Source organism: Prionailurus viverrinus, chromosome D1 (assembly GCF_022837055.1).
Source record: "Prionailurus viverrinus isolate Anna chromosome D1, UM_Priviv_1.0, whole genome shotgun sequence".
In the NCBI taxonomy this organism is placed as follows: domain Eukaryota; kingdom Metazoa; phylum Chordata; class Mammalia; order Carnivora; family Felidae; genus Prionailurus; species Prionailurus viverrinus.
The window spans coordinates 72,672,038-72,694,318 of NC_062570.1; the positions used below are offsets into that span (position 1 = coordinate 72,672,038).

The 22,281-nt window shown below is 32.5% G+C and overlaps 1 protein-coding gene and 1 pseudogene across 17 annotated transcripts in view; one reads left to right on the forward strand and one right to left on the reverse strand.

The window, feature by feature from the left end:
* SOX6 (SRY-box transcription factor 6) overlaps positions 1 to 22,281 on the reverse strand; it is a 614,016-nt gene that overhangs the window by 244,325 nt on the left and 347,410 nt on the right. For all 17 annotated transcript variants that reach the window (XM_047877037.1, XM_047877035.1, XM_047877036.1 and 14 more), the window contains one exon: positions 12,749 to 12,838. In XM_047877037.1, coding sequence (XP_047732993.1) covers positions 12,749 to 12,838 — 90 coding nt within the window. The remainder of the gene's footprint in view (positions 1 to 12,748; positions 12,839 to 22,281) is intronic.
* LOC125147331 (uncharacterized) lies at positions 1,082 to 1,254 on the forward strand (annotated as a pseudogene).

A 22,281-nucleotide genomic window follows, 5' to 3' on the forward strand; every position in this document is an offset into this window, starting at 1 on the left:
AGTGATCATTATTATTGGTTGAAACAATATTGGCGACATGGACTATACTGTAAATTTGATGTGGGTGATAATATGGATTTCTTAGAGTGTTAGAACTTCCTCTCAATTTTACACATATCTAATCATTTCCTATGGAATAATTGGTGCTACAAGAGGTAATAAATGGTTCCAGGTCCATTTGGGTGGCACATAATGAAATACTCTCATATCCATTCCTACTGGCAAACTACTATTTACTAAGGATTTATTTTATCAGTCATTTTACAATCACTGACAGTAATCCTGAAGTGCATGTATTTTTCCCCACTTTGCAGATTAAAAACCTGAGAGCAAAATAAATAAATAAATAAATAAATAAATAAATAAATAAATAGTTCAGTTTATACCATAATTCAAACCCACATCTGATCAATTCTACACCCTGTGTTTATTATGCCACAATTCCTGTTCCAGGGGAGAAAGCAACTAAGTTCTTTAAGTCAATAACTTCATTTAGCGTTTTCACAGAATCTTTGAACTCTTACATGTAACTGATTTGCTTTGTAGTTATTACTGACAAATTGATTTATTATCAAGGTAATTATATGCTACTCTATTTTAAAGTTCTAGTCCAGTGGTTCTCAAAGTGTGATTTATGGACCCCTTGGAGTCCCAGGGGAGTCTCCAAGGTGTCTCTAAGGTCGACACTGTTTTCATAATAATACTAAGGTATTAGTTGTATGTTACAACATTGACACTTACACTGATGATTCGAATGAATGAAATAGTGGGTTAAAACTGCTCATCCTCTAGCATGAATCAAAGGCACCTAACTCTACTAGTAGTAATTGTATTCTTCACCACCACACACTTGTAGTAAAACAAAAAAAATCAGTTTCAATTAAGTAGTTCTTTGATAAAATAGTAAAATAATGTGTTAAATAATGACTTTTAAGTACACATATTTTTAACATTCTGTGTGATGAGGGGCATCTGGCTGGCTCAATCGGTAGAGCATGCAACTCTTGATTTTGGGGTCATGAGTTCAAGCCCCATGTTGGGTGTAGAGTTAAAAAATTAGTTCTTAAGATTCTATGTGATGATCGCTTCTCGGCCTTTTGGCTAAGATCAAGTGAAGATTCTATGTGATGAAATGGGAAGCATCCCACTGCTTATTACACCTAAGTATCATGGCTGTCTCGAGGAAAATCACTTGTGCTATTGTTCGAGTTGCTAGCTGAAATTTTTCATAGTTTTTTGCATAGACCTCCAATTTCATTTAAAAGAACAAGATAAAATATCCTTACCTGTACTTTAACATTTGCCAAGAGAGCCTCCCACTTCAAAACAAAAACAAAAACAAAAACAAAAAACAAAAAACCTTATAGCATTGGTTAAAATATAATTCGAACTTTCAAGGGAAAATCAGAATTTCAGAAAACTTCTATCTGCCATCATGAGCATAACACTTTCCAAATACTAAAAAAAAATTTTCTGATACGATTAATAGTAATATTGATGAATTTGATTTTTTGATACTATGTGATGAAATGTGCCAACATAAGGAAGAGCTGCACAACTCAGTGACAATATAATCTAAAAGCCTAATATATGGCATTACAAAATCATGCATGGAACAAAAGATTCATTCAGAGTTAAAATTGGACAAATGGATTTTTTAAAGATTTTTTTAAGTTATTTCTACACCCAACATGGGACTCGAACTCACAACCCCAAGGTCAAGAGTCACATGCTCAACTGACTGAGCCAGCCAGGTGCCCCTGGACCAATGTATTTTAATGTAAAAGTATTGAAAGTTCACTGATATGGTTTCAGATCCTACATTAGACCTAACCTTTAAGAAACCAACACTTGTGATATTTGATGTAGTATCAAAGAAGAAAATTCACAATTGTGTGAAAATGCTACAAGATACTTTTCCCTTTGTCAGCTACATATGCATATTAGGCCAACTTCTTCGTATACTTCGATCAAAATGTATCAAACAGATTGAATGCAAAAGCAGGTATGAGAGAGTCCAACTGTCTTCTATTAAAACCTACATTAAAAAGATTTGCAAAAATGTAAAACAATGTCATTCTTCTCACTAAATTATTTTTACTTTAGGAAATATATTCATATATTCAATATTTGTCATAAAAATGGGTTTTATGTTAACATGTAGCAGATTTAATTTTATACATTTTAAATGAATTAATACTTTTTTATTTCTCAGGGTTATTTTCTAACATAATTAAGTATTAATAGTTATAAGTCACATGAACAAAAGAATTTTAGAATCTTCAATACACTCTAAGACTCCTGAGATCAAAAAAAGTTTGAGGACTGTATTTCATCATTCTATCAATAAATATTTACTGGTTCAAGTACTAAATTATGCCAAATGTTGTTGCTTCCTGTAGTATTTTCAGATTCTCTACTTACTCTATACTACACCAAATAACACATATTCTCTCTCTAACCCTCTCAACAAAATCTGAAGTAAGTAGTATCATCCATGCTTTCTTGTACAAAAATAAGGAAATCAGTTCTTTTCATCTTCATTGAGGACTGCAGTCTTTTTTTTTAATTAGTCTTTTGTATTGAAAAAGCAATGCATACACATGGTTAAAAAAAAAACAACCTACCGTACAAACTATACAGTAAAAGTTTAAAAAGCAGCCTGTCCCATATCTTTTATTTTCTACTTCATAGCCAACCTCTGTTAACAGTTTATTAAATATCCTTCCAGCAATTTTCTGTATGTATATAATTTTCTACACAAACTGAAGAGTATATATGCTCTCCTCCGTTTCACACTGTCACCCTTTATAGTTCCAGAGATGTTACCCTTATTAAGCCAAATAATTCAGGTAATATGGAGATGCTATGCTAAAAGTCTCTGAATCAGTGACCCCATATCTCCCAAAACAATGCAGAGTAAGCCAGACTTAAATTTATGTCCTGTAAGGTATTTTCACTTAACATTCAACTTTGTTTATTTCTTTATTGTGATAAGAAGATGCTACTAAAAACGAGACTACATTCACCTCTCAAAATGTTGTGAAATCAGCATTCCAAGTTGTGGAAGAAATTTTTCTATTTGCCCAAACACATTTCACTTCCAGATTCCTACTGTCTGTTCTTCTGTTACCCTGTCATCTCTTATTCCACTATGAGCCATACCCTGTTCTCCAGGTGTGTATTAGGTATGTATATACGGATAGATGTTAAAGGCTATTTTCAATTCTGGGTTTATACTCTAATACTGAAATAAAAATCATTTGTATTCAATGAAATATGAGCTACTTTGATGGAGAAAGGTTCCACCATAAACCTAAGTCTAACACACATCATTAAAGCTTCAGTATGTTTTCACTAATTCCACACAGGAGGATTACAGATGTCCTGCTAGCTACCATTTCCTGGTAAGCAATCTGAATGGCTTCCAGGAAATTGCTAATGACCTTCATTTTACTTAAAATCTAGGCTGCAATTAGTAATAGTTTTGCTTCTCCATGCTGGTTATAATGTTTATTTTCATCACAGCAATCAGGGAGAAAAAAGTGAAATGTCTTGTTTTTGAATTATATCAAAATGTATTCTCTTTTATTTCGGTATGTCACCAAATAGACTAATACATATTTAATGTAATCATAATTGTGTAAGAATACTTTGGATCTTTCTTACTTCTAACCAATTTTGCCTCCTTTCCCACTCCAGGCTTCAGCAATTGCTAAAATTAGCTTTTTAAAGTGGAATCAATAGAAGTATTTTATAATTTTTGGCTATTTTTATATAACACAACATTTTATAAAACTGAAAATTTTAAAACTAGATATGATTTTAAAGTAAAGTTGTATGTTTTTAATTATAATAACTACTAAAGGAAGTTTCAGATTTTTATTCAATGAATTTAAGGCATGATTATGTGGTCAATGTAATAATAACAAAGAACAACTTTATCCAGTGTTATATTTATAACCAGAATTTGTTACTAAACTTCAGCATTTCCTTTTATGTAAACATTGATTTCACTAATTAGAGCCAACTGATCTTTTCTCTAACAGATCGATTTCTTTTAATCTCAACAGTTAACAGCAATTCCAATGTATCATAATACTTTAGACCTTAATCATATAGTAGTAATTTTTACCAGCAGCTTTTGTTTGAATTTTAATTAAGAAGACCTTGTGTCTCCAAACCCAAGTGGGGAGAGGTTTTAATTGCTTATATGTATATCACACAGACTTCAAAAGAAGTAAAAGTTATTTATAACAGAGTACAAAGGAAAGCTTTGAAATGTTTACATTCATGCAAAATAGTATAAATTTTAAAACTATGGGTATTGCTGTGTTATAATGCAAAAATATCTATAAAACCAGCTGTGATATGTATTTACTGTTAATAAAAGGAGTTCATGGGTTCAGAAATAATAGCTCACTATTGACTACAACACGACCAAAAGACTGTGAGATGGATGGGTTAAACATGCTATTCTGGGGGAATATTAAGTTTCCACCTTAGTCATTTACTATGTGATTGAGAGCAGTAACTTTACTTTTCTGGATGTTGGGGTCCTTACAGGGAAAATAAGAAGTTTGGGTACATAATATGCAAAGCTTCTTCAGCTCTAATCTTTTGAGATTCCATAATTCTAGATATTACTCTGAAGTTCTACAATTATACAAAATTCATACAGAAAATAGTGACACTCTACCACATTATTTCATACAAACAGGAAAGTGAGAAAATTACATGTACTCTCAATCTCTTTCACAAGCTGGTCTCTAGAGCAATACAGCATTTGTCTTGAGAAATAACAATTTAAAATTTTCAAAATACACGAAATCTAAACATTGATAGATTACTATTTTAACCCTTTATCCTGTGAAACAGCAAGAATCACTAGGTATGTGAACTTTGCTGACTTTAAGTTGAAAAGTGGCAGATGATTCTCCTCTAAACACTTCCAGATTTTTTTTCAGTTCCCTCAGATGAAGAAATTGCTGTAAATTTATAAATGGAAATTCAACAAAAACTCACTTATAAATGAATATGTAAAGTGTACAGTCATAGCTCTTGGAAAACCACTCTAGTCCTTCTGTGATTGCCTACAACTGAAAACACAAATAACTGTAAATTACTATTCCTAAAAAACAGAGAATTCTGTTGAAAGGGCAATGTATGGAATGAGTAATCAGAGTACTTAGATACAGTTTAGGCCCTTACTAGAAAAGTGAACAAACTAGGAGAGAGAATCGGCATTTAAGCTAGTAACCTAGAATGCAGAACACTGATTCTGTGGGAATGCTGTTAGATCCATTCTGACCTTTTGGTGATAACAGTACTGCTTAAGTTACTTCAAGAATAACCTACACCATTTGATCTTCAAAGATCTACGGTACACTGGAGACAAAAAAAACAAACAAACAACTAAGACTGTTGTGTTCCTGTGCTCTCCTCCAGAGATTTATGTCCACAATCAAACCTAATAATGAAACCAGTCTCTCTCAGTGACACACAGTGGCAATATTATAATATATTCATGTTTTTAATTCAGTATTTGTACCAACTACAACTGTAATATGCTTGTACTATTTGACGCCACACAGTTCCTAATTTTATTTCTCTTAGTAACAACCCTAATGAAGTAACAGAGAATAATACTTAAAACCTTTAGTAGTAAAGTATGGCAGAAACATTCGGGCTCTCAAACAAGCCTCTTAGACATATTAGTTGAATAACTATAATAAGCAATTGTGTTTCAGTCACAGCTTTGAAAAACACTGGGAATAATTTATAGAACTTTCTGTTTAAAGGAATTTTTAGTCAACTTTTTTCCTATCAGAAAGAGACTATCATTTTTCTCAGCTGCAGCAGAATATACCTAGGAGCACATCTACCTTAATCCCTAAATGTAAACATTGCAATGATTAATCATAAATGACCAAGGAAGGAAAACACTATTTTCCTTATTTGCTTCATATCACATAATTATTTTTTTGTCTCTCATATCATCTGTGTGTTTGACAAACACAAGCACAAACAGTTTGTGCTAAGTCAAACACAACCAGCATTACTGTTTCTCTGGCACACTGCCCAGGGAGGCGCCTTCACACCAAGGAGATGCCAGCCACAGCATAGAAGGGCATGTGTGCAAAACAGGGAAGCTGGCTAGGATTCTCTCACATAAACCACAGAAGATTAGGCCTATCCATGGAGGCAGAGGCTGATTTCCTAGTGCTCTTGATTTCATTAGGTATGTCACCATTGCATTTAGAAATGTCTCATAACCATAATTATTCTGGCATCCTCACTCCTTTGGTACAACTCAAACATACATTCAAATGGGTTGTGGACCCTATCAGTACTTCTGTCTTACCTTGTGTCCTTCTACCATCTGACTCCCCCCTCTCTTAAATTCAGGTACAGATCAAGATAAATACTTCTATAGAGAGAAACTGTATTACCTATATGCCCTCCAGCTTTGCAATACTGCTGCACTTACATAGAAAAGGGTAAAAGCGAAACTGTTTTGGTTGTTTGTATACTGTGGAGGCAGAAACAGCCCAGAGTCTATCTTCTCCTTTGCCCACTGCAGAAGTATAACATTCTGAGGCTATAGAGGCAGGATTCAAAACCTGCTGCCACAACTTTTGACTGACCCCACATAAGCCATGTAACTTCTCACAGTCTTTTTACTCATATATAAAATCAATATAAAAATATTTTCCTTAATGGATTGTTATAATAAGGATCAAATAAAATAATGTAGATGTCTTAGTCCTTTGTTTCCTTTGTATAAAATAAAGCACCTTACAAAAAGTACTCACTATATTACTTATTGGCAGGAAATCGATAACATTTTCAAGATTAGTCTTATAATTAAGAAAATATAGTAAACACTGGTATTAATTTTGAAAAAACTTTAGGAGGTCATGAAGATAACATTCCACCAGAGTAGGAACACCCTCTAATATCCTCTACAATATCCCTGTTTAAGATTTCCAGATTTCCAGATTTTCCAGATTTCCAGCTAAATTTCCAGATTTTGTTTTTTAAATTCATCCATTCATTCCATAAATATTTTGTGAACTCCTAGTATATCTGAGGTACTCTCTCTTAATGCAGTCCAACAGTATCAATGCCAGATAGCCATTAACTATTCCTAAATTCTTTTGTACATTGAGAATAATTTAATTATTTCCTTAACTCCTTAAAACACAATTCTTATCCTCTTATAATCAACCAACCAACATATACTAGGTCAAACTTCCCTACATCTCTAATTATTATTCATATTAAATGTTCAAGTTCTTCTCTATGGTCGTGGATTAGGAGGGAATTTTTTGTTAAGTTTATTTATTTATTTATTTTGAGAGAGAGAGAGAGGAAAAAGAAAAACACAAAAGTGAGGGAAGGGCAGAGAGAGGGAAAGAGAGAATCTCAAGCAAGCTCCACACTGTCAGCCCAGAGCCCAATGCAGGACTCGAACCCATGACCCATGAGATCATGACCTGAGCCAAAGACAAGAGTCAGACACTTAAGCACCAGAGCCACCCAGGTGCTCCAAGATTCATTTTTTTAATACTACTCTTAATCATTCTACTGTCAATACTTTAATTCTCACTCAGGCACCTAACGCACCACATAGAATTTTTCAGTGATAGTAATAGAAGCTATGTTTCCTCCCTCCCCCAGCTTCATTCCACTCTCGAATCCAAAAGAAGAAGAATATATATATATATATATATATATATATATATGCACAAAATCAGAAAATAATATAAGTATGGACTATTTGGAAAATAATGACTATGAGAATTCTAACAGCCCAAATTTATGGGATGCATAAAGCTATTTCTACAAACATATTCATGGCCAAAATACCTTTATTGTTAAATAAACAATGTTTAAAATGAAATATTCAGTTTAGGAATTTATAGGGTATCAAAAACAAACAAAAGAAAAAGTATAAGGAAATAAGCCTGGGAGAGATAATATAGGTAAAAACAATATGGAGTAGTTGGCATACTCAAGTGGCAGCAGAATTGAGAAATAAATCTAAAAACTGGATAATTACTGGGATATTGGGAAAAGAGATAAGTAGATAAGCCACTGGCAAGTAAAATTGAAGGACAAAAGGGATAGAAAATGAGTATGCAAAATTTAAGATGGAATATATAACAGAAAATAAAAAACTTAAAATATGTGATGCTGTATTTTAAAACAATATTAATGTATTGGAAAACCTCAGTGAAATATACAATATTCTAGGAAAATGTTTTTCTGGAAAAACTGACTTAAAGAGAAATAGAAAATGTAAAAAGGAAAAAAAAAACAATTATTAGCAACAAAAACTCCAGGCCCAGATATTTTATGGGTATATTCTCTCAGAATTTCAAGGAGTAAGTAATCCTCACATTATCTATTCAATATTTTACACAGCCTAGAAAAAGAGGGAAAGCTTTCCAATTCAACCACGAACTCTGGTACAAAGAGTGAACAAAGAGTACAAATAAAGAAAAACACAAACTAATCTCATTTATGATTACAGATGCAAAAATAACAACTGTAATATGAGGAAATAAAATTATTCGGTACATTAAAATAAGACTGCACCATGACTAATCAGGGTTTATTTCATCAGTAAATTTGAAAAACAAAAACCAATAAGATATGCCATAAAATAAAATGCAATTTCTCATAGAAACTCCTAAAAACTATGACTAGAATGTTCTTTTAATAATAAAGAATATCTTAAATATCTTAATAGTTAGGGGTGAAATAGTAAAAACAATTCCATAAATTAAAAACTTTACAAAATACCTGCTATCACATGTTTACTTAATATAATTATTGATATTGTAGGCAGTGTAATATGAGAAGGGATGAAAAAAGGGGGCATAACTGCCAAAAAAGAGAAAACCTATCAGCTGAAATATAATTTTAGCTAATAAGTTCGATAAAGAGGAAAATTATAAAATGAACCAGCAAAATTCATTAGCATCCCTAAATATGATAACAAAAAGAAAACAGAATGAAGAATGTCTCATTCATGAGAGCAAGCAAAAAGATTAAATATTATAGAGAAAATATCAAAATAAACACACAGAATCTACATTTAAAAAAAATCATCATTGAGGGACATAAAAGAATAAATTATTTTAAATGAAAAGATTCAATACTATAAAGATGTCAGTTCACCCTATAGTTTCATATAAATATAATCTTTCAAAAACTTATTTTGGGATTTTAGTGAACACTTAACTAAATTAAATGTAAGCCTAAAATAAACTTTAGAGAAGTATGCACACACCTTAAAGAAAAATTATGAATGTGGTCTTGCAATATTTACTTTTCAAAGATACCATAAAGCTACAGTGATTAATATAGCACATTAGTAATAAAAGTTTAGATAGATCGATAGAATAAAACCAAAAGCTGAGAAATGGTTTCAAATATGCAATCAGTATGGTAAAAGATGTTATTTAAGTCAGACAGAAAAGATCAATTATTTAATTACTGATACAGATATATTTGGTTAATGGCTTAAGAAAAAAATTAAGTTGTTTCTCTAGTTGAAATTACACATCAAAATATACTCAAGAGGAATTAAAGGGTTAAATGATTAAAAATATAGTCAAAGAATTGGAACAAAATATAGCAGAGTGGGGGAATCCTTTCTAAACAAACCTCCAACATAAAAGAGCATGAAAAGGGAGGGAGAGATTTGACAATAAAAATCATAATGCAAAAGAAAATGATAAAATGAAACATATATGACATAAAGGTTAATACCATTAAAATATACACTAAAAATCATACAGAACCATAAGAACTAGACAAATCTGTTAAAAGAAAAATGGGCAAACAACATAAACAGGCAATTCTCAAAGGAAGAGACATTTACTACAAATAAATTTATGTCAGATTCTTCATTAACAATAATAAAGAAATTCAAATTAAATCAGAAATAGTGTATCATTTTCCCCTATAAAAACTGGCAAGAAATTTTTGAAGTAATAATACTTGCCACTAAGGGCAAGAGAATACTTGCAGACACTGCTGGTGAGAGTGGAACACTGTACCCTTTCTGCAGGGTAATGTGGTAGTATGAGTCAATGGCCTTTTTAGAAAAGAACACATGCTTTAACTCGGGAATTTCACTTTTAAGGAATATGTCCTAAGAAAATAACTACTAATTAATACTGAAAATTATTAGGAAGTTATCCATATTCAAGTTTTTCTTTACAATGACGAATAATTTTTAAAAACTACTTAAATGTTGAATAAAAGACTCAAATTATGAGAACCTCACTTCATACGATATTTTCTGTAAATAAAAATATTTTAGATGACTTAATCACTTATTGATATATCATTAAATGGGAAAGAATAGATTATAAAAGAACAGTAAAAGATTCTAATTTTAAGGAAAAACTTTAACAAGTATATGCATAAATTAAACAAAATAATACAGGTAGAATTAAATAACCATTTTATTTTTTGTGTGTCTATTTCTCTATTTTTGCAACAAATATGTAATGAAGGAATTTATCATAAATTCATTTACAACAAATTTTGTAATGAGGGTTGTTTGAGATATAAAATACTGATGGCCCACAATAGTATGTACTTCTTGGGGATAGTATTTAAACCACATTAAAATTTCAGAATAATTATAACTAATTTAGGTGGATAATAACTGGCCTGATCTCACCTAGACTAAAAATGCATGTTGAATTTTAGCAGGGGTTGAATCAAATTATCTGAATGGTACTTAAACTATTTTTTTCCAGTTTTTATGATAATATATTATTGGTATATTTTTTATAATGGCTATGGTGACAAAATATTAGGATGTAAAAAGAGACAATTATGTATAATAAATCAAGATGAAAAATTTAGTAAGAATCTTATCTCCTATGCTCATAAAACTGAGAGCAGCACACAAATGAAAGTTCACATATCACATACAGAATCCAGAAAAAAAAGTTAAAGAATTTGAAAAGCCTAAATTTGCATGTGTTTTTGCTTTTGAGATTTAGACATTTTGATCATCTAAGGCTAGTACAGTTTTTGCATCATAAAGTCATAATCAGAATGGAAAATAAAGGAAGATGGAAAGCGGGGGAAGGGAGAGGAGATAACCTGAAGCACAAAAACTTGATGCTGAATCATGACATAATAAAATATTAACTTCCACATCACTAAGAGAAAGCAAGACCCCTGTCATTCATGCTGGCAAAAGCTTGCCTTTGCATAAACCATTACTGTTCTCACTGTTAAAAAACCAATGACTTTGGAAAGGATAGAAAACACAGAATGAAGTGCAAAGTAGCACACAACATGTTACTGCAGCTGGATAGAGAATATGTCACTAATGACTTTCTTTCTACCCATCATTTATAAGTTAAGATTTTTTTCCCCAAATAGCAAATGCCCTTTCTGAGTACAGAACAGAGGCAGTGGAATTCAAAATAATATTCAATTTCCACTTAATGTTAATACTATATTAGTTAATGAAATGAGTTATTAATTATTCCCTGGGAAAGAGATGACTTCCTTTTGTCTTCATTTGAATTGAACACAACATACCTGAACACTAGGCAATTTTGGGTAATAAATTAAAAATAACATTTTCATCAGAGTTATTGCCAGATGTTTATCTTAAATAAAACATTATCCATGACCAATAGGAAGATTCATCTGAAGTTATTTGATAACTTCAGAAAACTAATGTAATTAGGTTCCCAAATTGTTAGTGCAAATTGGAGTGATGACTGTCTGTCTGCAAGAGACAACTGATAGAATTAATTAATAACCATGGATTCTGTTTAGGATACCAAAATTAGTAATAAAGTACTTCATCTCCATGAAGGCATCAACAAGAGAGAGTTAAGAAGAAGAATAACTTCCTGACTGATAGGACAACTTAATTTTGTAATGAATCTTAACATGTTTCAAAATAATAACATCAATCACATACCTTCAGAACTAAAGATGCTCATCCTTATTAGGGTCAGAGGTCATGAAACGTTAACTTCTATGAAATCTGATTGAGATCAGTCAACCTATGATCCTATGGGTATGTTAATAATAACAGCAACCACAGTTGACCCTCACGAGTGTTTTCTAAGTGCCAACAACTGTTCTAAAAGCTTTACTTGTATTAATCCTATTAATAAGCCTATGAAGTAGGAACTGTTATTATCTCCATTTAGATATAAGGAATTTGTAACAGAAAAATTCAGTGACTTGCCCAAAGCCACTCAGCTAGGAAGTGATAGAGCCAGGATTTGAAAAAGGTAACCAAGCCTCAGAAAACACCCACAAACCATTATGTAAAATACACTCAATAAACTCTTTTTTATAGATGCTACCCTTGACCCTTTTTGACCAGAAGAAATTCAAATTAATGATTTGGATTCATAAATCAAGCCATTATTAAGATTTCGAGAGGAAAGACTAAAATTAACTTGTTCTTCATCTTTTGACTTTTTTTTTATTTTTCAGACTGTTAATGAAGCAATTTACCCTATAATTTATATGTTTATAGACTAATAAAAACAGAAGGGAAAAATTTCATTCTATAAGCATTATAAAGAATAAAATTTCAAGGACACACTACATATTTACCCTCTCATGTTTAAACACATATTAGAGGTAAAAATTTAATCTTAGGATACAGAGATCAGCAAACATGTTGTTATACAAAATAATATACTCTACATTGATATGTTTGATATTTTGTATATTGTACCTTTAATTTCTCCAAGAAGTTCACTGGTATTTAGTCTTTCCATTTTTTCCTTCCAATCTTTTGAAAGTAGTTTTTCCATGCAGGAGGAATCTGTTAGAGTTAAAAAGTAAGTATGGAAAATGTTACATATATATTTTACAACTATTAAAATACTACAAATACAAAAGCCAACTTATGGAGAAATTCTCCCATTATAAAAATGATCAAGGCTATATTTGTTGTTGTTTTAACCCTAGGATATAGATAATTATATTAGTGTATCTATCACAAAATACCACAACTAAATTTATTTTTACCTGACTACTTAAACTATTCCCAGGGGGGAAAAAAGATAATGCTCAATAATCTTATCTTGGTAGTATAAATATAATTCTATTAATATTCAGTCAGCATTTATCATTTCTTAGACTGATAGGACAGAAAAGGGGGCGATTTCCTCTGATATTTAAGTTTAGATGTTGTTCCTTTTAATCCAGGTGATTTTTTTCTAAGTCTAAGCAAAATTTATGTGCCATTCAAGGAAGAATGACAAATCTTCAAGGGGGAAGAAACCAGTCAAACTGTAACCACATAGTCCTTAAAAAAGAAATAAACATATGACAACTTTTGTGGAATACCCACTTAGAGGATAATTCAAAGAAAATAAAGTCAAGATGTTTTCTGTCCCTCAGTAATAAAAACTGCTAAAACTTTTCTATAGAAAAAGATGCATATTCTTATAAAGAAAATACTCAAACACTATTTGCCCAACTGCATATCTAACATACTAGATCATAGGGAATGATTATACTTGCTTCTATAAGGATTCATAAAGGTTACAGAAATTTAATTTTAGAATGCCCTAATAATTAGCAATTTTTTCTCAATGAGTCATTTTTTTCTCTCTATTTAGATGGGTTTGCAACTGGTGCTACTGCTTACAACTATTTATATATATCTTTTAAGCCTCAAATCTTAACAAATAGGCCATGTTTCCAAAAGGGAATGCAGATTTAAATACCAAATCCTCAGTGCAAAGCATACTCCCATTAAACTTTAACATTCCAAGTGTCAAAATTCTGATAACTTCTTTTTAAAATTGTATTTAAAATAGTACTCCAATTCCAAATGCCTTTCCTCTCCCATATCAGTACCTATCTATTTAGCATTTTCCCTTTCATTTTTTTCTCCAACTTCTAAATCCTCCTTGAATTTTTCAGAATGACAGTAAGGTCAGGATGGATCTAAAGGGTTTTAGAAACTAGATAAGCTTTAGAAAAATACAGTGAGCCCTGGGTAAGAGATGAGAGGACCACTGCATCATTAGAAAGTATTGGCGAAAACAATTAACGTTTGTCCATGACATGATCAATCAATCAAAGAATGGATGGAATCCAGATCAGTGTGTCATGAAATGGCTGACGAAGAACAACCATACTAGCTCACTATCACAGAAGTTAAAGTTCATTCTAAATAGAAGTCAGCATTATTCGATTAATTGAAAGCTCACGGTCCCTTCCCTTCCTTCGTCCCTTCTATCCTTCCCTCCTCCTTTTCTTCCATTCTTTCCTATTAATTATTTTCTGAGGCTTCAACAAGTGATCTACTACCATGATTAAAAATTGGATTTTGAGTGACCTTCCAAAAGGGTCTATGCTCACACAACGGTTTGTATTTAATTTCCAAAATGGTCTCTTGATATTTTCATTTTAAGTTCAAAAACAAGGTGTATACTTTGTTTTATACCTATTTTGTGTTTATGCTAAAGTAATAAAAAAAGGTAATACTAAGTTTGGGATTAAGAAGCAAATCCTCAAAGCCACATCTAACAGACATTAGTTTTTCTCAAATCAGGTTTAAATTTCTGAGAGAGATTGATGTAACATCAGATCATGGATAAGAATAATCAGCAAAATGTCTTCAACTTCCTATTCTACCTAATTCTGTTACTTCTTTTTTCTTTAACCCTTTCATACATGTTATCACATTGCACTAAACTGATAATCACTGATATAAATGCTAAAGCATAATTTGTTTGGTTCAAATTTGAGTTGAGAGCATATATTATAATAGTAGAAGACAAAAGCCCAAATTACTAGTAATGATCACAAATTCAGAGCAAGTTCAGAAACTAGGATTATATACACACTAAATGTAAGACAGGCTAAACTATGTCTCTCGTTTCTATAAATAGACCTAAAATCTTTCAGAGCTCTAGGAAAAGAATGCTAAAGCTTCATGGAGAAAAATAGAACTGTATGGTCAACAGGAACACACACTTCAAACATAAATCAGACCATGTGTACACAGCTTCACATAAAAGCTACTCATTAATAAAATGGTTAATAACATCAAAGCATTTCACATTCCTATTAAAAAATTAATCCTCACCATAAAGCTGAGTTAATCTAGTTAATATGAGTTCCCATTTCAGTAGAAGAAACTGAGGGGGAAAAAAAAGCAGTCTTTCCATGTCTATATTTATAACTCATGAAAATAAAGGCAGTCACTGATGGCCTTTAACTCCAGGACAATAAAAGTCACAACATACAACCTTATCAATGTTTAATCTCAAGTCTAAGAGATTCCGGGAAGATTCAAAACTCAGGAAGTCTCTTGAAAAACTCTCAGCTTTCTCACCTAATTATCTGACTGCCAAATCGCTACAAGTAGTATTAAGCATGCTCCATACTATAATGTAAAGCAAGTAAAATGAGGGAGAAAAGACCAGAAGATGCAGATTGTTAACAAATACCACACAGGCAAAGGACACCACTGCCACCACTGAGAGGTTTCTGACTCAGGATGAAGAAATATGTAATAGATAAAGTTGTAAATGAAAATTTATATTTTCAAATTTCCTACTCAAAACAATTTCCAGGTAAGGGTGCAAATTAAAAGTAAATATTCATCCTCTATGTGGCACATCCTTCAACAACACTAATAGGACACTAGTTTTACAGAGGTAATTGATCATATCAAACTTTACCCCATTCTGATCATGCGCAAATGCAAAAACCAAAGCAGTCAGAATAAGTAAAGTGGCCCAGTTTGTATTATATACACAGGAGGAGTAAAGACCATGCAGAATTGCTTTAATTCAGTAGTTATTCAGCATGCCAAATGGAATAAAAGGAGTGAACTTCTCCTAAATGTTCTTGATTATTCAAATCTTAGTATTTTGACTGAGATATCTTCAGCTAAAAACTAAAAGAGGAAGTACATACCCTTTGGAAATTAAGAGAAAGAACGACAACATTACAAGACAAAAAAATGTTACAATGATATGTACCTATTAAAAATGATAATATTTCAGCATAAAAGTGGAAGATGCTAAAACTAATCCATCTTACTTTGAAATAGTTAATGTTCACACACCAATACATATTCAGTAAAATGCAGGACTTTATTATATTTATCTTTTCTAATTTTTGTAAATCATATGAGTAAAACAAGACTCGGAAATGAAGAGCTGGCCTTCAATTCTTGCTTATATTTTAATCAAGGATGTAAAAGGTTTTCACATGTTAAAATTCTCAGTGGCATAGTTTTTCTTTTTGTTTTTTTTTTCTTTCCTTCGCAATTTAAGTTTTTCTCTTTAAAGAAACTTTTTTTAAAGAAAAAAGTAAAAACACAATTCAGACCTTATTTTTAATAAATATCCTGCATAACGGATTGGAAAGCAATGTTTCTGCTTCCTAAGTATTTAGATTTCAGGCCAGGTAAGTCAAGAATGCTTTACCAGGCTAACAATTAATTTCACAGTACAGATAAATTTGAAGTGAGAGTATGTGATATATTTATTTCCTAATCTATATGATAATATTTTAGAAACAATTTTAAATTATTCCTAAATACAGCCACCGTAGTATAAACTCCCATCCTGCACAAAGTGATGGTATTTCAAATGTGTCAAAGAGAGTAAATAAATAATTGCTAAAACTAAAGCATGGAGGAATAGGAAAGAATAATGGGAAACATTTTTATTACACAGGTACTTTAAAACAATTTGACTATGAGTAAACACTTAACTATTCCTTTGGCCTCAAAACGATATGTAAAGTTATAAATGCTAAAACGTTAGAAACATGACATAGAAAAATGTCTTTAAATATTTTACTGAGGAAAACAAGGCTGCCCCTGTATGCAGACTTCCTACTGCTTTATTAACTCCTTTAAGAGAATATTAAACCAATTCCTTTTATTTTTACCATTGGAATCATAAATTTCAAGTGCAATAAATTTTCTATGTGTGCAAGAACAATGATAACTTATCAAAAGTAACTTTGACCTTGGTTTACAACTAGTTATGACAACATACATTTATACCACTGCTGATCATACATCCCACATTTTTCATTATGAAACAGAGACACACATGCCAGTTACTGTACATTTTTCCACAGTGACAAGTGCTCCACAATACAGTGGGATAAAATTGGAGCTTGGAGAGCTTGAAGAGCACTCTTAAATTTTAATTAAAACCCTCCAAGCTCACTAAAAATAATTAGACACTAAAATGTGCCAGTTTTATTTTGAAGTCACTATAACGTACAAAGCATACTCCCTGACGACAGCTTGTGCTGTCCTTCTCCCCGCCTCTCTCCAATGAAACAACTGATTTTCCAAATACGAACAAGGGGGTATAAATAGAGGCTGTTTTCAGGCCTGCTCTTCATTCTGGGAAGCTGACAGAAAAGACAGCAGAATGGGTTTTTTAAGACTGCACCAAATGAACCTAGAATAACTTGCCTAACAGAGTTCGAATCACTGACAAACTCTGGATAAAATTCAGTCTGCAAGAAACACCACGAGTTATATCACTGATCTTTTTTGATCCAAAAGCCAAACCTTTAACCTCTTAAATGTTTTTGCTATCTTAAAATATCTCATACAATGCTATAGTCCATCCTATTTTTAGCCAAGCAGCAAGAGAAAGCATGCCTTTCCCATACAGCAGGGCAATGATATAAACATCAACACAGATGCTCTGCCAGGAAGAGCTGGACTTCTCAAGCACTTGATCATTAAGGAATGCACCAACTGTTTTGGATAATCTCGTGCCAGCTCCCCTTTTGCTCCACACTCCCCTCTGGGAGTGGCCAATCTTGTCCTGCCTTAATTTTTCATTTTACTCCTCCATAGCACCCCCCATCCCTGAAAATATGAGAAATGGCATTTATGCCTAGCAATGAAAAAGCAGGCTCACTTCCCCAAACAGACCAAAACTTTAAAACAATTAACCCTCCCCTCTTCTTTCAGATAAATTACTAAGTATAAAATGCAATCTGTTTCCTTTGTTTATTCAATATGAACAATTTGTAAATGACTCAAGGATAAAATTCAGAAAATGTTGTGCTAAATTAGAACCATTATAAACATGCTAATGACTCAATGCTTGAGTAAAACATGCATGATCGGTGTGAAGAAATAGATTTAGTTCCTGTGAAATTCTGTTGTGCTGCCTTAAAATGATTTGGTCATTAAATCAGATACTTTCCTTCCAGGAAAAAATGTTAATTCCACAGCCACTTTACTAGATAATATACTGTGAGTGTGTATGTGTGTGTGTCTGTGTGTGTGTCAATGGGAGCTTTGGAAATGTCATTAGAACTGTTAGGTGCAAGATTTTGGCATATTCATAAGGGAGAAAAAGATCCACACTTGAAACCCGGTAGAAATACACATATAGAAATCATCACATTAGGTGCAATATTCTCTATCTGCACTGTTTTTATCTACCAAAATCTTTGATATTTTTATAGGAATCCCTTAAACTTGGCACTTAACATACATTCATGGAAGTCGCATTGCTCTATGCAGGTAAGAGATACATGTCTCATCTGCTTTCCAAGGTTGCTTAGCACCTAGAACAGTATCAGAGAGATCATTCAAGACCAAGTTTCTCTCCCATATCCATCAAAGTACAACTACTACCAGTGCCAATACAGAAAAAGAGAGAAACAACCAGCAGATAATCCAGAGGCTCATAGCCTACTGCTGTACCTGAAAGATACTAGCAATCATTAAGACCAACACCCTCATTTCCAAAAATGAGAAAACAGAGGTAAGATAAGTTAGTCATTTAGTTGCCCAAGGTCAAACAGTTGGTGACAGAGCCCTGACTCTAGTTCAGTGCTGGTTTTACCGAAATGACTGTTTAAATCATATTTGAACATCAGTTTTATATACCATAGCATATAATAGAAAATGAATAATTATGCCTATTATTAAGTGCTTCAGACATATAGTGGAGCACTCTAGTTCCTTGGAGAGGGGGACTAAAATTTCAAGGCACTACAGTAAAAGTCAATAGTGTTCAATGGCCAGTTCTCCCATACATACTCCTCCATTAAGCTGGTCTTCCTGTTCCTTCATGTTGCCTTTTCCTTAATGCTTTTTCTTGGTTTGAACAAAGAGCTTTCCTTTTCTGAATATCGTCCACCAAGGAATGAATTAAGATGATGCTTAAAAATACTATTGAACTTAAAAAGTAATCCCTTCCAAATTAGGTTTTATCTTCACATTCAAGGAGTAAATGTGTAGCCTGAGACCTTCGTTTTTCACGGTAGCTCATTGCCCACGACACCTTCAAATTTACTACAGTTTTAATGAGTAAGAATGTTCTATTAGAAACTACAGCTGTCTGTATTAATAAAATTATTACTCATAATGACATCCTCTCATGATCCCTCTTATATTCTGCTGCTCCATTGCCAAAGGCTGAGGTATTTGTACCATATAACATGGGACACTGTTCTTTGGGTACTACAAATGTTTAATTTTTACTTTTTTCAATACTTATTTAACTGCTTTTAAAAAACTGTATTAGACTGTGGAAACAATAACTTCTGTGTCCTATATTCCTTCTTTTGGTTTCTTTGGGGAAAAATGTCTGAATATCACTATTGTCCTGATGGAATTGTCAATCACAGTGCTCTACCCTACTGCCTGCCTCCTACTGCTCCTCCTTGCCACACACAGAGTAATTTGACCCAATCAGAATTCTCTGCTGGAACTGCCCAGAAAGGCTCTCTTAAGTTCAGGTTGGAAGCTATAAGCATGTGGGTCTGAGATTGTCATGACCATCTTCTCTGGCACATGAAGAGAGCCTGTGTGCAAAAAGAGGGAAGGAAGCCAAAAATACAAAGAAAAACAAACAGGAAAGAAGATAAACAAACAAAAAATCTTTACATCATGTTAGCGTACTTAGATCTAAAAATAGCAAAAGCCAAATTCTGCTCCTGAGGTTCTTGGTAATGTAAGCCAATAGAGTCCTGTTTTTGCTTAAGCTAGTTTGAGTTGGGTTTCTGCCAGTTGCAACTTGAAAAAATAAATCTAGCGGTGCCTGGGTGGCTCAGTTGGTTAAGCTTCCAACTCCTGATTTTGGCTCAGGTCATGAAATAATGGTTTGTGAGTTAAAGCCCCACATCAGGCTCTGGCCTGGCAGTGCACAGCCAGGTTGAGATTCTCTCTCTCTCTCTCTCTCTCTCTCTCTCTCTCTCTCTCTCTCTCTCCCTCTATCTGCCCTTCCCCTGTTTGTACCCTTTCTCTCTCTCTCAAAATAAATAAACATTTTAAAAATAATAAATAAATACATATATCTAAACAATATGAAAACCATAACAAAAACTGTCATACATACTCAAATCTGTTATGTTTCCAATGGTAACACACTGAAAACTCCCAATTCATTAACTTGTACCACCAGGCTAAAATATTTATTATGCAAATCTTGAAATAAATCTCTGCTTTATTGGAAGATATGTATCAACTTTAAAGTAAACTGTTACAAGGGCGCCTGGGTGGCTCAGTCGGTTAAGCAGCCGACTTAGGCTCAGGTCATGATCTCACGGTCCGTGAGTTCGAGCCCCGCATTGGGCTCTGTGCTGACAGCTCTGAGCCTGGAACCTGTTTCAGATTCTGTGTCTCCCTCTCTCTGACCCTCCCCCGTCCATGCTCTGTCTCTCTCTGTCTCAAAAATAAATAAACGTTAAAAGAAAGATTTTTTTAAATAAAATAAAATAAAGTAAACTGTTACAGGAATACTAGTTACAATTATTTAGCTTTCTGAATTAGGATTATCTAAACATGATGCAACCAAAAGAAAATATAGCAGAAATAAAGTGGAAGTTGAGGCTCATTAAAAAAGAAAAAATAAAACAACAACAACAACAACAACAACAACAACAAAAACAGCAAAAGAACTCCCATCTAAAATCAGCAAGCCCCAATTTTAGTTTTGTGTTCATTAAAACGCCTTCATTTTTCTGGTTAATTGCCTTTACATTTAATGTTATAAAATGAAATTATAAAATGAGTTTTTACTGATGAAATATCCTTTCTTATCTGTTTTATTTCTGTATAGACAATTCATAAAAAATAAATTTAAAATAAGGTTATACTTCCTAAATTGGTTTTAAGGACCCTCCATAATCTGGCCCTAGTGATTTGCCTTCTATTATTTTTCCTACATGAAAGCTTTTTAAATGTTCAAATGAGTACACCAAACATATCTCACTCTTTTGTACAAAAGTTGTGCTTTTTCACTTCACCTTTGCTCATGACATCCTCCTGACCTGAATGTCTCCCTAATTCTTGATGCTTTCTAAAAAACCTATTCTACAGTGTCTACATTAAATATCACCTCCTCAATTATGCCTTGGAAATTCTCAACCTCTGTAAAGCAAAATAAACTTGCTGAGCATATATTATCCGTCAGGTAGTCTGCTTTTTATATTCTCTTCATAGATCAACTCATTAACTCTGAACTACTGCATTACCCTAACTATTAAGTTCCTTGATGGTCAAGAAATGTTTCTGTAACCACTTTGTGTTCTTCCATAATACTTAACCTGGAGCTCTGCACATACTAAGTACTAAAATAAATTCCTTAATATACTAAAAAAAAATAAATGAATAACTTTTTTGTGTGTATAAAGAAACAACAGAACTACTTTGCTTTTTAAAATTAATCATATTGGTGCATAACTTAATACACATTCTATAATAAGTACACTCATTTCAAATGTAAATCCTATGAATTTTGTCTAATTATACATTCATGTACCTGCCACCCCAAAGAAGATAATAGAACATTTCAAAAAAAAGTTACCTTGTGCTCTCTTTCAATCATCCATTCTCCTAGCTGTGGGCAAACACTGAACTGATTTCTATTACTACAGAGTAAGTTTTACCTACTCTTGAATTTCATAAACAAGTATGGAAGTTTATAATAGGTACTCTTTTGGATACAAATTAAAATTTTTGAGATCCAACCATGTTGAAGATTTGTTAGTAATTTGGTCCTTTTTGTTAATGGGTAGATTTCCACTGTGTTAAATACACAATTTGTTTATCCATTTATCTGTTTATGGATGTAGGGGATTTTCTCACTTTCAGGCTATTAGAAATAAAGCTAATATAAAAATTCACTCATAAGTCTTTTTGCCTCTAAAAATAGAATTTCTTCTAAAAGTAGGACTGTTTGTGCCTGGCTTTATAAGAAACTGCGAGAAAGTTTTCCAAAGTGGTTGCATCATTTTACACTTCTA